Source organism: Mustela nivalis (genome assembly GCF_964662115.1).
Source record: "Mustela nivalis genome assembly, chromosome: 7".
In the NCBI taxonomy this organism is placed as follows: domain Eukaryota; kingdom Metazoa; phylum Chordata; class Mammalia; order Carnivora; family Mustelidae; genus Mustela; species Mustela nivalis.
Genome location: NC_139026.1, coordinates 7,560,266 through 7,574,836, shown reverse-complemented (window position 1 = coordinate 7,574,836; position 14,571 = coordinate 7,560,266). Strand labels below are relative to the sequence as shown.

Below are 14,571 nucleotides of genomic sequence, written 5' to 3'. Positions count from 1 at the left end.
TAACCTTTATGAAGAAAAGTTACTGGACTGAGATAATCTGTAAGCAACAAAGCAATGAAAGAAGGGAGAGAGAGTTCAAATACTAGCTTATTTTGCCTAAGATAAAATATCCACTTGCCCACATACAACAGACAACTAGAACACAGAGAAGGGAAACAAAACAAAACAAACCCCGAGAGTCTGTTTAACTGGGACTTATTTCATCAAAGACAGGTAGGAAACAGTCAGATAATACTATCTTGTTTAGAACACAGAGCTCAACAGATCCGGGAAGAAAAAGGAAAGACAACAACCTAAAAAGTGTAGCATATATGAACAGAAGAACTCAAATAATAAATGACTCATCATGGTCTTATTTGTAAAACCAGACAGAACAGAATGGTAGCAGTATCTTTCCTCTTTGCCCTTCCCTGTCCATAAAGCTTAAGCTGATAGCATCTGATCCTGTCTTCAGATGGGTATCTGTCTCTTTCAACATACTATCTAAGTGTTCCCCAAGGAGAACAGTAAGACCAATTCTGCCAGAGACAGTATCTGCCAAAACTAAGCAGCCTATCTCACTCCAATGAGTGAAAGCCAGGGGATGGGAAGAGGTCCGCAAATGCCACTTGTATGAATCTTTCAAGATATGCTCTGAAACAGGAAAACACTACAGACTACATTTTAGCAGAAGTCTAAAAATAACAAAAGAACATTCCCTATTTTTAGATATCTAACTTACAAGTTTCAAAACACTAAAAGTAAAGGAAACCATTAAAAACAAACTGGAATTTTAAACTGCTGTAAAAGACATTTCTGAGTTGAGAAAACTGTTTTTAGAGACAGAATTTTAAAAATCCTACATTTTTTCTTTTGACTACTTTCTTGCTCAAACTTCTCCATCTCCAAAACTTCGAGTCTCAATCTTCTGTATTATCAAGAGCATTTCCAAGAACCAAAAGATGATTCAGAAAGGTTATACCACAAAATGAGAAAGAAGGAACATTTTAAAAACATGCTTTCACGAAGAGACATAAAAATAGAGTGTGGATTAGGGATTAAAGACAGTAATGTATAAAACAGCAAAAGCAACTCAATTATCCTACATTAAAAGCAGTGCTACAGATAATAATAAAACACTTAACTAAAGGGAAATGTTTTCTTCCTCTCATTGAACAGTCTTAAGTCAGTAAACATCTAAAACAAAGCTATGTCTGAATAACTAGAGTAACTAGAGTTTGCAGCTAGAAAAAATTACTAATTTTTTACAGCAGAAACATGAACATGCAGTAGTCACTGGACAGTGTATGTTTGCTCCCATCTATCTTCCTCCCATCTCTATCTGATCCTAGTACAGATATACCCAACCTTATTAAAGAAACCTGTGGCAAAATAGAATCTGCAGGAAATACGGAATTACCGGACTGCACAGCCATCATTAACCTCTCAGGCTCCAGTAGAGTCATGACAGATGCTTCTCAGAAACAGCGGCCCACAAATCAATGAAAAAATTCAAAGTCACAGAAGATGTTGTCTTCAGAGGCTACCAAAGCTTTCATAAATTCAGTCTCGTGCCTTATGCTCGTACTGAGAACTCACTCCTCTTCTCAGTGCAGTTAGCAATTCATGCACCCTTCACGCAAGTCAAGATGGCACAGAGTTGAATTACTGCTGACAGGAAACCAAAAGGCGCTCAAGCTAAGCCCTGTGAAGTGTGGTTAGAACAGCGAGCGAGCTCCTCCTCCTTGCTGTTCGTCTCTGGGGGGGAGGGGAGAGACATAGAGACCTTCAGAACACAGATCAACTGCTTTTTCCCCCTCTTTTCAGGAAGAGAAGATGAAGTTTTGTTCTAAACCTTCAGTATAAGGGACTTTGTTGCTAATGCAGTTTAGAGCAACAGATTAAACACAAACTAAACTCAATCTTTTGAAACAAACAGCCCAATTACTGACCCATTACTGGGAGGTGGGGATGGGACTTAGGCACATGCACATACATGCGTACAGGTGAGTATGGACGGTGACTTAGTTTTCTGAAAAAGAATTCTAGGGGCTTTTTCAGCTGTGATATTTATAGATAACAGGCTAAGGAAGTGGAATATTTAACTACAGAAGCGCAATTATTTCTCCACCTGGACTTCAATTAAAATATCTGTTTCAAAAAGTGATCTGAATACATTCTGGAGCTGTAATCTGTCGTTCGGATCTGCCAATCCCCTGAAAGAGCCCCTTAACTTGTTCCTCTGTGAGACATGTGGGCTGTCAACAGTTTACTGATGCTATTTGACTTTTCTAAAATGCGTATGACCTTGCTAGACGTATGGAACACATAAGACAACAGTTCAAATATATAACAATTTCCCTTTCCTGAGAAAGAAACTTCAACTCCTTTTCCACTAGCACAGAGCAGGCTCTTCTGAATCAGAACAAACACGGGCATTTTACCTTCCACTGCAAAAACAAAAACACACCAAAATCCTTTCAAATCACAGCAATTTCATTTATCTAAAGTGAAAAGCTCATTCATTTCCTTTACAGTCCTTTTTACTAACTGATCATCATAATAAGGATATAAAGATGCCTTTTGGCATATCTGATTGACTTCTAAACATTTGAAAACTAGAAATCCATGTTTGGTATGTTAGAATTCCTCAATCTTTCTGGTTAAGTAGCAGCCCGTGTCTGGAAAGCCTGCTGCTGCAAACGCAGCCCAGCAAATGCCAAAACACTCACAGTCAAACCAATGATAAATGAGAGCACCAAGAGACTTCAGAAGAGAAAACAGCCTCAGAATGATTGAGGGCAATATTCTGTTGTTAGAAAAAAGAAAGCAATGCAGATCTGGGGTGGGGGAGATTTTGTGGAGGAGAGAAAAAACTTCCTTTCTTTCTCACTCCAAGAACACCATGTTTAAAAGAAAAGCCAGAAAAGCTCTATACAGCACTGTGGGAATGACTCAACAGGCAGCCGAGTGGCAGCCAGTGTGGGCTAAATGCTGCTCTGGGAAGACAGAAGCGTTCTCACTGGCCCCTTCTGGCAACCAAATTCTCAACTGCCTTATGAAAAATGGGTAAATTTCAGTTCTCAGGCTATGTGGTACTCTGGTCAGAGGTTAGCAACTAAAGTAAAAGCATCTTTAAAAGGATGAATCATTCTATTGTCCCTATGTGGGCTGTACAGTTTGCTGTGTGAGGGTTTTTCAAATTAAACAAGTTCTCACAGTTCTGTACTTACTGGAAAATAAACATAAAATTTTAAGATTCCTGTACAGAGGATGGCAAGAAGGGCAGAGGGCTATGTCCTTTCTGCCAAAATGTCTCGCTTGGCTGTAGAAGAGTGCCAGAAGGCCACGACTGTCAAGACTGCAGCCCGACAGAGACGCTGACAGTCACATCATGGTGGGAGCAGTAAGACAGCACAGTACAACTGACGGCTAGCTTTTTCCTGGGAAGTCCACTCCCATTTTCTCCTCTGCAATGTGGGATAAAAAGAGCTAAAGAACAGGAAAACAGTTTTAAAGACAGAAATCTTAAAAATTAATCTTTAAAAGAAGTAAACAACAAGGTACATCATCTTTGCCTACTGCTAAGATTTTGCAGTTACCCTGAAGAGTATCCACGCAGCACCAGATTCACTGGGAAACTGGCTTTAAGACAGGTTCACAATTCTAAGTCTGAACTCCTATGACAACCTCAGTGCCACTATCTTTTGTGCCAATTAGCAAAGTTTCATAGAGAACTAAAGTAAACTTTGATAAGATCTTTGAACAAGTGAACATGATTTTCAAATTAATGGCACCAAGGGAATGAAGGGTAATGATCTTAATTTCCAATTAAATAAAAGCTCTTTTGCTTTTAGTCATAACTCTAATCAACACAAATATGCTACAGCCTCTATTAATCCACACTAACAGGACTTGATAACTACAGAATATCAATACAGTATATTCACAAAGCTTCCCCTCACCCCCATGATCAAGAGGAACTAGAAAAGTCCCTATCCTACTTGACTTCCTACTGGATTTGTCATAGTTCCTATACTCTTCTTAAAACTTCCTATTTCCTTGATTTTCTTAAAAATCGTACTTCCTTCGCTTACTGACCTCTCTTCTCAGAATCCTAAGCAGCTCTCTCTTTTCTGCTGCTATCAGGGGCATTCCTTCCCTCTTTTACATATTCTCCCTGGGCAATCTCATCCTTTCTTAGGGTTAACTAATACCCACATTCTCATCCACATCTAGCTCTGAATTTACTGTGCATCTCTATCTGGTTATCTGAAATTCCGTATGTCCCAAAACAAGCACCCAATATCACCCTGCACCAACCACTCAAGATACATCGCTTCCATTTTCCCTATGTTAGGTAACAGTTCCTAACTGTTAGGTAACGTTAGGTAACCATAAACTTAGACACCCCTCCCTCCAGCCCCAGGCCTCTAAGTATAATTAATTGTCTCATAACTTATTTCTCAAACCTATCCTTTCTTTCATCTTTACAGCCAGTGCTTTATTTCAGGTCCTTCAAATTTCTTTTTTTCTTTTTTAAAGATTTTATTTATTTATTTATTTGACAGGGAGAGAGAGAGAGATCACAAGTAGGCAGAGAGGCAGGCAGAGAGAGAGAGAGGAGGAAGCAGACTCCCTGCTGAGCAGAGAGCCCGATGCGGGACTAGATCCCAGGACCCTGAGATCATGACCTGAGCCGAAGGCAGTGGCTTAACCCACTGAGCCACCCAGGCGCCCAGGTCCTTCAAATTTCTTGCCCAGAGTATAGCAACAGCTTTAAAAAAAAAAGTTACAGAAACATTCAAACACAAAGGTGGGAAGAATGGCATAATAAGCTGCTTATGGACCTCAATCACTTAGTTTCAAAATTCGTGGCCCTTCTACCCTCCCTACCCACTCCCAGCACACACAGTACCCAACCCACACTCAGTATCTCTGGGGCAAACTCTGGTCATCAACTCATTTCATCTTTATTCTGTACACCTAAAAGAGCTATTTTTTTTTTAACATAACCACAGTATTACTGCCACCCAAATTTTTAAAAATCCCTTAATATCATCAACTATCCAAACAATGGTCAAATTTTCCCAACTGTCTCATAAATTTTTTAGTGTTGATTTACTCAAGTGAGAGTCCAACAGGGACAATATACTGCATTTCACTTGTGTCTCTTAAATCTCCTTTAATCCATAATCCCTCCCTTCTTTTTGCAGTTTATTTGTTGAGAAACCCAGGCTGTTTTCCCACATTGTGGACTTTGCTAACTACCCCCATGGTATCATTTAATGCTGCTCCATCCCCTAGATTTTCAGTAAATTAGTACGAGTTAAATACAGAGGCTTGATCCACTTTAGCACAAAGCTTTTCACAAGAACACTGCAAAGGTGCTAGTGTGTACTTCAGCGATAGCTTCAAAACTGTGCTCCGTCTCTCCAGCCTTGCCTTGATTAAAAACCATCCCTGTTACTGAATAATTCTTATTAATCTTTCAAAACTTGGTTTAACCTCTGTTTTCCAATGATCCTGGCACTCTCCCCACCCTCCTCACACTCTCCATGGATAGGCTAAGTAACTTCCATCTATGCTCCCCCAGAACCTGTGCGCCCCTCTATCACTGCTCTTTACCACATGGCTTAATGCCTCTGCATTAACAGAGCACAGTGTCTGAAATGTGACAGCATTCACAGATGCATGCTAAATGCAATGAAAAGTCCTATATAGCGCAGAAAAGTCTATCAGTATGGGAAAAGTTCGTAACAACTAAAGAATCCCTATCTATCCAGAAAAAGGCAGTTGTCTGACAATTTTCAATAAAGCACATGCTGAAGGTGCTACTATTTGGAAAACTACACGAGGAAGACGAAAATTATCCACAGCATTCAAGTCTAGAGTTAACGTAAATAAGGACAACCACAGTAATACCCTTAGGGATATTAAGTAATCATTGACAATGAAAATGCCCAAACCGTACATAATGAGTGGGAGAAACCAGAAAAACAGAGAGCCTAGCTCCCTACAAAATAAGCAATTCTTTAACCATCAAAATCCGTCAACTTCACCAATAACTGGTATTAATTTCTATGATGGAATGTAGCATACACAGGTACTATATACAAAGTAACAAATGCCTTTTATGATCTCTGTGGGATTTCAGTACACTAACATGTAATCTTGTTCCTATGTCCATATCTGACTTCGATTCTCCCAAGTGCATGCTGAGGTTCTGCTCTACAAAAATCCAATCATCATAATGAAATTGTACAGGTCCCAACCAGCTCAGTCTCTCCCCCAGATACCCGGTTTTGGGTAAAGTGAAAAGCCAATGATAACACAACCTAACACCTAAGCAAGTCACTAGAGGTCCTGCGCAGCTTCCATCTCTTGTGACCAAAGTCTACCACTGATGGAAAACCCAGTTGAGACCCGCCAACCCTGGGAGGATCACACATTACTATAGGTATGTTACTCCCTGGCCTCAGAATACATGGAGGCAGTATTTTCAGGTAACTTTTCAAAGAACAGTAAATGTTAAGGGCTATCACAGCTATAAATAAACAGCCAGGTCCTTCACATTGCTTGTCTGAAATATTGTCCTCAAGACAGTGGGGGCACAAAGACAGGGGTGAATCAGACTGACACTGCCTCTGCCCTTCAGGGCCTTCCTTATAAAGAAGTAGGGCAGAAAATCTCTTACCAACAATTTAAAAAAGAAAAAGGAAAAAATGAAGTACCAAGTAAGAGTACAAATGAGTTGCTAAACAAATGTGAGAGAGGCAGCAATTGGTTCTGGTTACAAGAGAGTTGGATTGCTTCTTAGAGGAAAGATGATGTGAGCTGGTTGCTTAAGAAAATTAAGGGACCAGAGTTTATCAGTTTCTTTCTTTCTTTTCCTTTTTTTTTTTTTTAAAGATTTTATTTATTTATTTGAGAGAGCATGAGCGGGGGGTTGGGGGGAAGGGTGGGTGGCAGGGAAGGAGAAGCAGGCTCCCCCAAGCAAGGAGCCAGCTGGGCGTGGTGCTCCATCCCAGGACTTTGGGATCATGACCTGAACCAAAGGACCCTGGGATCATGACCAGAGCCGAAGGACCCTGGGATCAGGACCTGACCCTAAGGCAGACGCTTAAATGACAGAGCCACCCAGGCACCCTATCAGTTACTTTTTGAATTCCCAACTCCACAGATGTATACCCATGAATCAAAAAATGACAAAGACAAAAGAAACCCAGTCTTGACCTGATCCAGCCCCTTATCCAGAGTATATACTGAGAGACATGTAAGAAACTCTTCCAAAATTCCCGACAAGTGGTTCCCCATCTGTTAAGACAGTACTTTTAGAAAAACCTTACAAATACTGTTTTAATGGACAAGGAAATGAACTGAATGGTCAAAAACAATGAAATACCCACTGGCTACAAATGGGGAATGGTTCCTCCTCACTAGTAATCAAAGAAAGATGAACTGAAATGAAAATATTTCATTTATCACATTAGTGAAGTCTTATACGAATGAGACAGTCAATGCTAGTAAGTGAGCCAGGCACTCACACAGGGTTGACAGAAGTATAAATTGGCAGGCAGCTTGGAAGGGAACAGGACAAGGTATTTCCCAAGAACCTCAATTCTTCACCAGGCCTACAAAGGCCTGGGTGATCTGGCTCCTATCTCCCTACTCATTTTGCATCTCTTTCTCCCCTGTGCAGTGACATACTGGTATTCCTTAAGTTCTTTTATGCTGAGTATTCCCCAACAGTCCTTCCCTGTTCCCTGTCCCTTTTCCTACTTCCCGATCTCCCCCAGCTTTAACACAAGCTATTCCCTCTTTCCTTTGTTTGGACAACCACTACTTGTGCTTTGGCTGTTAGCTTAAATATCCCTTCCTCAGAGGCCCCAGCCAATTCTCCTCCCTTCCCCCACCTAAATTAGAACCATCTCTGTTATAATATCTTGTGTTCCCCCCACCAAAGCATTTATCAAAGTTTTTAAACTTTGAATTGACTTATAACTCTAATCTTTCACTAAATACAAATTCCATGACAATGTGAACTTTGTCTTATTCCTTACTGTCTTGCCAATACTTAAAATACAATGGTTCTCAATAGACACCAAATAAATTTTTCAACACTGAAATGGTGGAACTATTTAAGACAGTATTTCCACTTCTAAGGAAATAATCCAAAATGCAGAAAAAGGTTTTTAAAGGATTTTACTGAATACTAGCGTTACGTGTGAAAAATAGAAAATGATTCAAATGTCCAGTGAGGGGGAAAATTAAGTAAGTGATGGCACAGAATGTAATGTCATACACCCATTATAAAGGCTAATTTTAAAAACATTTCAATGACATCTGAAAAATCTTAAGGCTGTAATGCTAAATGAAAAAAGCATAGTATTAGTTCAGTTATTTTAAAAATGTGCATTTGGCAGAAGATGAGGTAAATAAGCTATAGGCTAACAGCTATTTACTCTGCGAGATGAGATCCATTCATTTTGTTTCTGTTTCACTGATTTTTTTTTTTTTAAGATTCACTTATTTATTTGAGAGAGAGAGAGAGAAAGAGAAAGTGCACATGAGCAGGAGAGGGGCAGAGGAAGAGAGAGAATCTCAAGCTGGCTCCACCCTGAGTGTGGAGCCGGACACAGGCTCCATTTCAGGACCCCAAGATCATGACCTGAGCCCAAACCAAGAGTCAGACACTTAATTGACTAAGCCGTCCAGGCGTCCCTCGGTTTCACTGTTTTAAGAGGGAGATTCTACCTGGTATCTGTTTTTCTCCAGGAACCTAGAAAAACCTTTGATGAATGCCTGAGAATGAGAAACTATTTCAAAGTGCTGAGATGAGGTTGAGAAATTCTCTAAATCACATTTTAAACAATCATTTAATGAATTGACATACTTAAGATTTGGGCATTTTCACATTAGCTGGGAGACCTACTCTAGAAAATCCCTGACAACCGGGCTTCCTGAGGAACATAAGTAACAAATCTCTTTCATTTCCCCATGAAAAAACTGTAATTTAGATCAGAAACAGCCCACTCAAAATTTTTACTTCTCTCAGCAGTTAATTAGTACCTCCTGGCAACACTGAAAACTGAAAGGATACAGTGCGTACCCTTACAGAGAAAGAATACATTCTCTGCCCTTTCTTCCACAGGCTATAGCACTTATGGAGAACAAATGAGTACTTCCTCAGCTTTACACAAAGGAGAAAAGCCTATGAAGGGGGACCTAGTGTGTCCTTTCCACGGCAATTCTCTCCTTCTTACTTTCTATTCCACCCAGCATGGCAGAAAACAAATACAAACTCTGTTATTCCTTTTAAAAAAAGGGGAGAAGGAATCAGCAACAGTGAGAAAATAAAAATGTTTCAAGGGTAACACAAAAGCATTAAAATATATGAAAGCTCTAAAAATAAATCTAACAAGAAGTATAAGATCAACATACAAAAAAATTATAAAACCTCATCAGGAGACCTCACAGAAAATCTAAATGAATGGAAAAATATATCATGTTCATAGTGTAATACTCCAAAGATATTAATTCTCCCCATATTGGTTTATAGAGCTAATGCAACAAATCCTAATCAAAATCCCAGTGATTTTAGAATTCATATGGAAATGCAAAGGGAAATGAATAAGCCAAGAAAGAAAAGATACTATTGGAAAAAGAATAATGTGAGAGGACTTACTTCTCCCATATAACAGGGCTTATTGCATAATTATCATAGTTAAGACTGTGAGGTCCTGGTGCAGGCACCAACACACAGACCAATGAGTTCACAAACAGTGAACTCAAAAACACACCCACACATGAGGTTAAGTCCTTGGTATACCAAAGAGGTAGCTTTGCTGATCAGTGGTTGAAGTAAGTGGGAGTATTTTCAATTAAGGAGAGCACATTTAGAAAAAAAAAAAAAATTAAGGGGCACCTGGGTGGCTCAGTCAGTTAAATTCTTGGTTTCAGCTCAGGTCATGTTGGGGTCCTGGGATAAGCCCTGCATTGGCTCCATACTCAGGGTGGAATCTGCTTGAGAGTCTTTCCCTCCCCCTTTCTTCCCCCTCTGCTCCTCCCCACCACCCCACTGGAATGCTCTCTTTCCCTCTTAAAAAAAAAAAAAACTAAAATCTTTTTTAAAAAATTAAGTTGGGCCTTATCTTAACCCCATACAACAAAATTAGAACACAAAACTTACCAGGAGACTCATAAATCAAATCAATTACATTAAATTAGAAATTCTTCATCAAAAGATACCATAATGAGAATAATAAAAACAAATCACAGAGTGGGAAAAGATACCTTTAACACATTTAAGCAGCAACATACAAAGAATGTCTATTAGTCAACAAGAAAAAAACAACAAAGATTTCACTAGACACTTCACAAAAGAAGAAATCCAAATGGCCAATAAATATCAGAAGAGATATTTAATCTCATTAGAAAACAGTAAAATGAAAATTAAGAACATATGATATTTATACAAATAGCAAGTAGTAAACACTAAAAATCTAACAAATCCAAATGCTGGCAAGAATATGAAGCAAAAGAACCTTCATATATTGCTGAAAGATATATAAACTGGGTACAACCACTATGGAAAACAGTTTAGTATTACCCAATACTTTTATATCACTAGACATATTACAGGAAATTCCATTCCTGTGTATGTATGCACATACTGAGGTACCAGGATAGCTGAAGAACATTCCGAGCAACACTGTAATAGCCTACACCTGGAAACAACCCAAATGTCCATCAGCAGATTAGATTTCTTAAAATTATGGAGTACTTTTCCACAGCTGCAGCCACTATACAGTAATGAAAATGGATGAGCTAAAACCATATATGTAAATAAACACCACATATGTTGAGCAAGAGAAGAATAGAGAACTCCATTCATATAAACTTCAACTAAACTATGTTGTTTAGAACTACAAAATTGGTAAAAGGAAAGATGGGGTTGTGTTCAGAGAGGAACATATAGGAGGCTTCTCTGGGGCTCACAGTGAGCTGTTGTTGAGTAGTGGTTACACAACTCTTTCCTTGCTTTATGGTTATTCTATAAACTATCCTATGATTTACATACTTTTCTCTATATATGTTATTATCTTTCCCCCAAAAAAGAAAAAATACTTGAATGGTAAAATATGTCACCAATCTAATTTCAAGGTGTGTGATTAGTATAAGATTTTTCAGCTCCAAAGACATAATTTTGAATGTTCTATCCCTTTGTTCTCTAAGTATATTCGTATCTGTAGGATCATGCTTCAGAAATTAAGGTTCCTGTAAGTAAAGATACATGCAATTTTTTTGTGGGCATTATTTCAAGTCTTTATTTATTCAATCCTCGGTGAGTTGGAGAATAATGAGAATGAGACCTCCTTCAAAGTGTAAAAATTCAAATCCTACAAATTTCTTATCAGCTTTAATATACAAGCAAGGATTCTTTGGCCAGAACACAAGAAGTGCAGGATAGCTGCCTATAGGATGTTTACGAAGGGGACAAGACAGCACAGTGGAAAGGTAAATCTCATCATTTTCAAAAAGGTTGCTTGGTAGTCAACCGCTATCAATGTCCCAAAGAAATTATCCCCCATAAACAGGCCACTAGCCTCAAATTTAGTCTGTAGCACAAAATGGCTGAGGCAGGGGGCGGGGTGGATCACACTGATTAGCTCCGAGAAAAGCTACTGGTTTGTTCGTTAAAGGAACAGGAGGGAATAGAGCAAAAACTGGTTAACTGGTACAACTTACTCCTCTTTATACCTTTGAACATTTTTCTCAGTGTCTCCCTTACTATAGGCACTTTATAAGTATCTGCTGAATACTAATTCCCATAGTGGTCATGGCAGTACCACAGCAAAATTATAGGAAGGTACAAATGACTGTATGAAATAAAATTTTAAAAGTCAAGGACAAAATAAAAGGTCAAGAATATAATCTCCCAGGGGCACCTGGGTGGCTCAGTGGGTTAAGCCTCTGCCTTCAGCTCAGGTCATGATCCCAGGGTCCTGGGATCGAGCCCTGCATCGGGCTCTCTGCTCAGCGGAGAGCCTGCTTCCTCCTCTCTCTCTCTGCCTGCCCCTCTGCCTACTTGTGATCTCTGTCAAATAAATAAATAAAATCTTTAAAAAAAAAAAAAGAATATAATCTCCCAAATACGAGCTTTCTCTTAGAAACCTTTATGAACTTATCATCATTAATTTATCTTTTGTCTGCAGTGCCTTCTGAGTAACACATTCCAGCTAATTATTATTCACTGTGTCTTAAGTCTATGATTCCCAAACTTGAAGAGGCACATCTCTTAGGATATAAGGAAGTCCTCAACTTATAAATAGATTATATTTCAAAAGTCCATTTGTAATTTGATCATGTGGAACATGGAATGCACTTTCCAACAGAAGCCTTGAAATACGAATTCTGGCAAAATTCCCATGCTTGCCCACAAAAATCTGTAAGATAAGTGAAATGTAATATATTTGTAATAAGGAAAAGAAGCAAAAACTATCTCAACTCCCAACCTAGAGGCTCTTGAAATAAGCCTTAAACAGACTCAGCCAGTTCTGAAACGAACTCATACTTAAAAAACCAGTAATATCAGATTAGTGTTAAGAGTGGATATGTAAGAATAGCCAAAGAGCACCATGCCATTAAAGGAAGAAGCAAAGTGAAACTTAAATTTCGCTTTGGATAAACTCATTTAACATAGGCCAGAACTCTTAGTTGCAGCCAATGGGATTAATCATTAAACAGGTACTTCCAGGCTTCTCCAAGTCCAGATTGGAGAGGATCCACAGATAAATCAATTTTACCTTTTTTTTTTTTTTTTTAAAGCAGGCTCCAATATGGGGCTTGAACTCACAACCCTGAGATCAAGACCTGAGTGAGACAAAATCAAGAGCCGTGTGTTTAACTCACTGATCCATCCATGCTCAATTTTACCTTTAAAAGTAACTGCTCAGCCTAGAAGATGACAGAGGAATAATCTTAAAAAATATATCTTGAAACTTCTCTACTAACTTTTTCCAATTAGGCCAATAAGGGCTGGGTTAATGAAAGGCTCCTCTTCTCATTAGGGCTCCAACTTCCTCTGTTTAGGAAACAGAGGCATCCGGACCTTCACTGCCTAATGCCCTGTAAAAACCCTTGCTAAAGCACTGAATTTTCATATAAGATACGGTTCTAAATTATCATGTAGGAAAAGAAGAGAGAAAATTCCAGGTCAAGAAAAAAGGAAAGGTATTACCAGAATCTAAACATCTTTGGCAGGCCTTCTAAACAGTGAGTGAACTACATATCCAGAATAAATGAGACTTATATGGAAACACATCATTAGAAAGTAAAGTTGTACTTAGATTAGATTACCATATACATATTTACAAAACTTTCGCTAACATCAATCCCATTAAACAGCCCAGAAGCTGGGGGAAAAAAAAAAAAAAGATACGGTTCTAAATGAAATTGATCTGAGAAGAAAGAAATTTCTCACTCCATTCTTCCAATACACAGTATACCATCCATGAAAAAGCACCTAACTCTAGAATTTATTCTGGTCTAGAACTCTACACTTTCCAATTTCGCAATCTTCTCAAGGATTTTCCATTTCTACTCTTATCTTTACCTTCCTATAAACAGCCATGTAAAGAACACCTGGCGTAGAATATAGTAATGATCTCACTGGCACATACAGCAGTCTCTTACCCCTCTCTTGACAGGAAGAAGCACCATTAAGGTGCACAAGTAGAAGGCCCTGCAACTAGACACTGACAATATTGCCCCTGTCCAGACATTTAACTTGTGGCTGCAGGATGGAATAAAAAAGAAACTTGAACAATATTTCCTATTTTTTCCCTATAGTAAAAGAATCTTATTTTGGTAACTACTGATTTTTTGTTAAGCAATTAGTATTTCTGGTCACTGGCATACATTCTATCATGTAAGTTGTTTTGTAGTCATCAACCTTCTTATAGAGTATTTTCTTAAAAGATTTTATTTATTGGGGCGCCTGGGTGGCTCAGTGGGTTAAAGCCTCTGCCTTCAGCTCAGGTCATGATCCTAGGGTCCTGGGATCAAGCCCCGCATCGGGCTCTCTGCTTAGCAGGGAGTCTGCTTCCCTTCCTGCCTCTGCCTGCCTCTCTGCCTACTTGTGATCTCTCTCTGTCAAGTAAATAAATAAAATCTTAAAAAAAAAAAAAAAAGATTTTATTTATTTATTTGACACAGAGAGACCGCAAGAGAGGGAATACAAGCAGGGGGAGTGGGAGAGGGAGAAGCAGGCTCCTTGCAAAGCAAAGAGCCCAAAATAGTGCTTGATCCCAGGACCCTGGGATCATGACCTGAGCAGAAGGCAGACAATGAATGACAGAGCCACCCAGGGGTCCCTAGAGTATTTTTTTTATTAAGCCCCTTTCCTCCCCTTCATTACTGTTCTAATTATCAGCTTCCCCCCACTAGTTCTTTTCTAATGTTGAACACAATTCCACTTTCTTGGGTTTCTTTTCTCTTGCCAAAATGATAATTATGTATACAACGTTATATTTGTCAGTTTCACGTATCCATATTCCCTTCTAAGCATGATCACAGGTAATCAATTTG

General features: G+C 38.9%; 1 protein-coding gene across 13 annotated transcripts in view; it reads right to left on the bottom strand.

The window, feature by feature from the left end:
- Positions 1-14,571, bottom strand: part of MRTFA (myocardin related transcription factor A) — a 191,227-nt gene that overhangs the window by 95,357 nt on the left and 81,299 nt on the right. For 2 of the 13 annotated variants that reach the window (XM_082739949.1, XM_082739950.1), the window contains exon 1: positions 1,400-1,690. The exons of the other annotated variants lie outside the window; for them this stretch is intronic. In XM_082739949.1, the coding sequence (XP_082596075.1) occupies positions 1,400-1,445 (46 nt within the window). In that variant the 5' untranslated portion in view covers positions 1,446-1,690. Of the gene's footprint in view, positions 1-1,399; positions 1,691-14,571 lie in introns of those variants that run through there. 13 annotated transcript variants of the gene reach the window in all.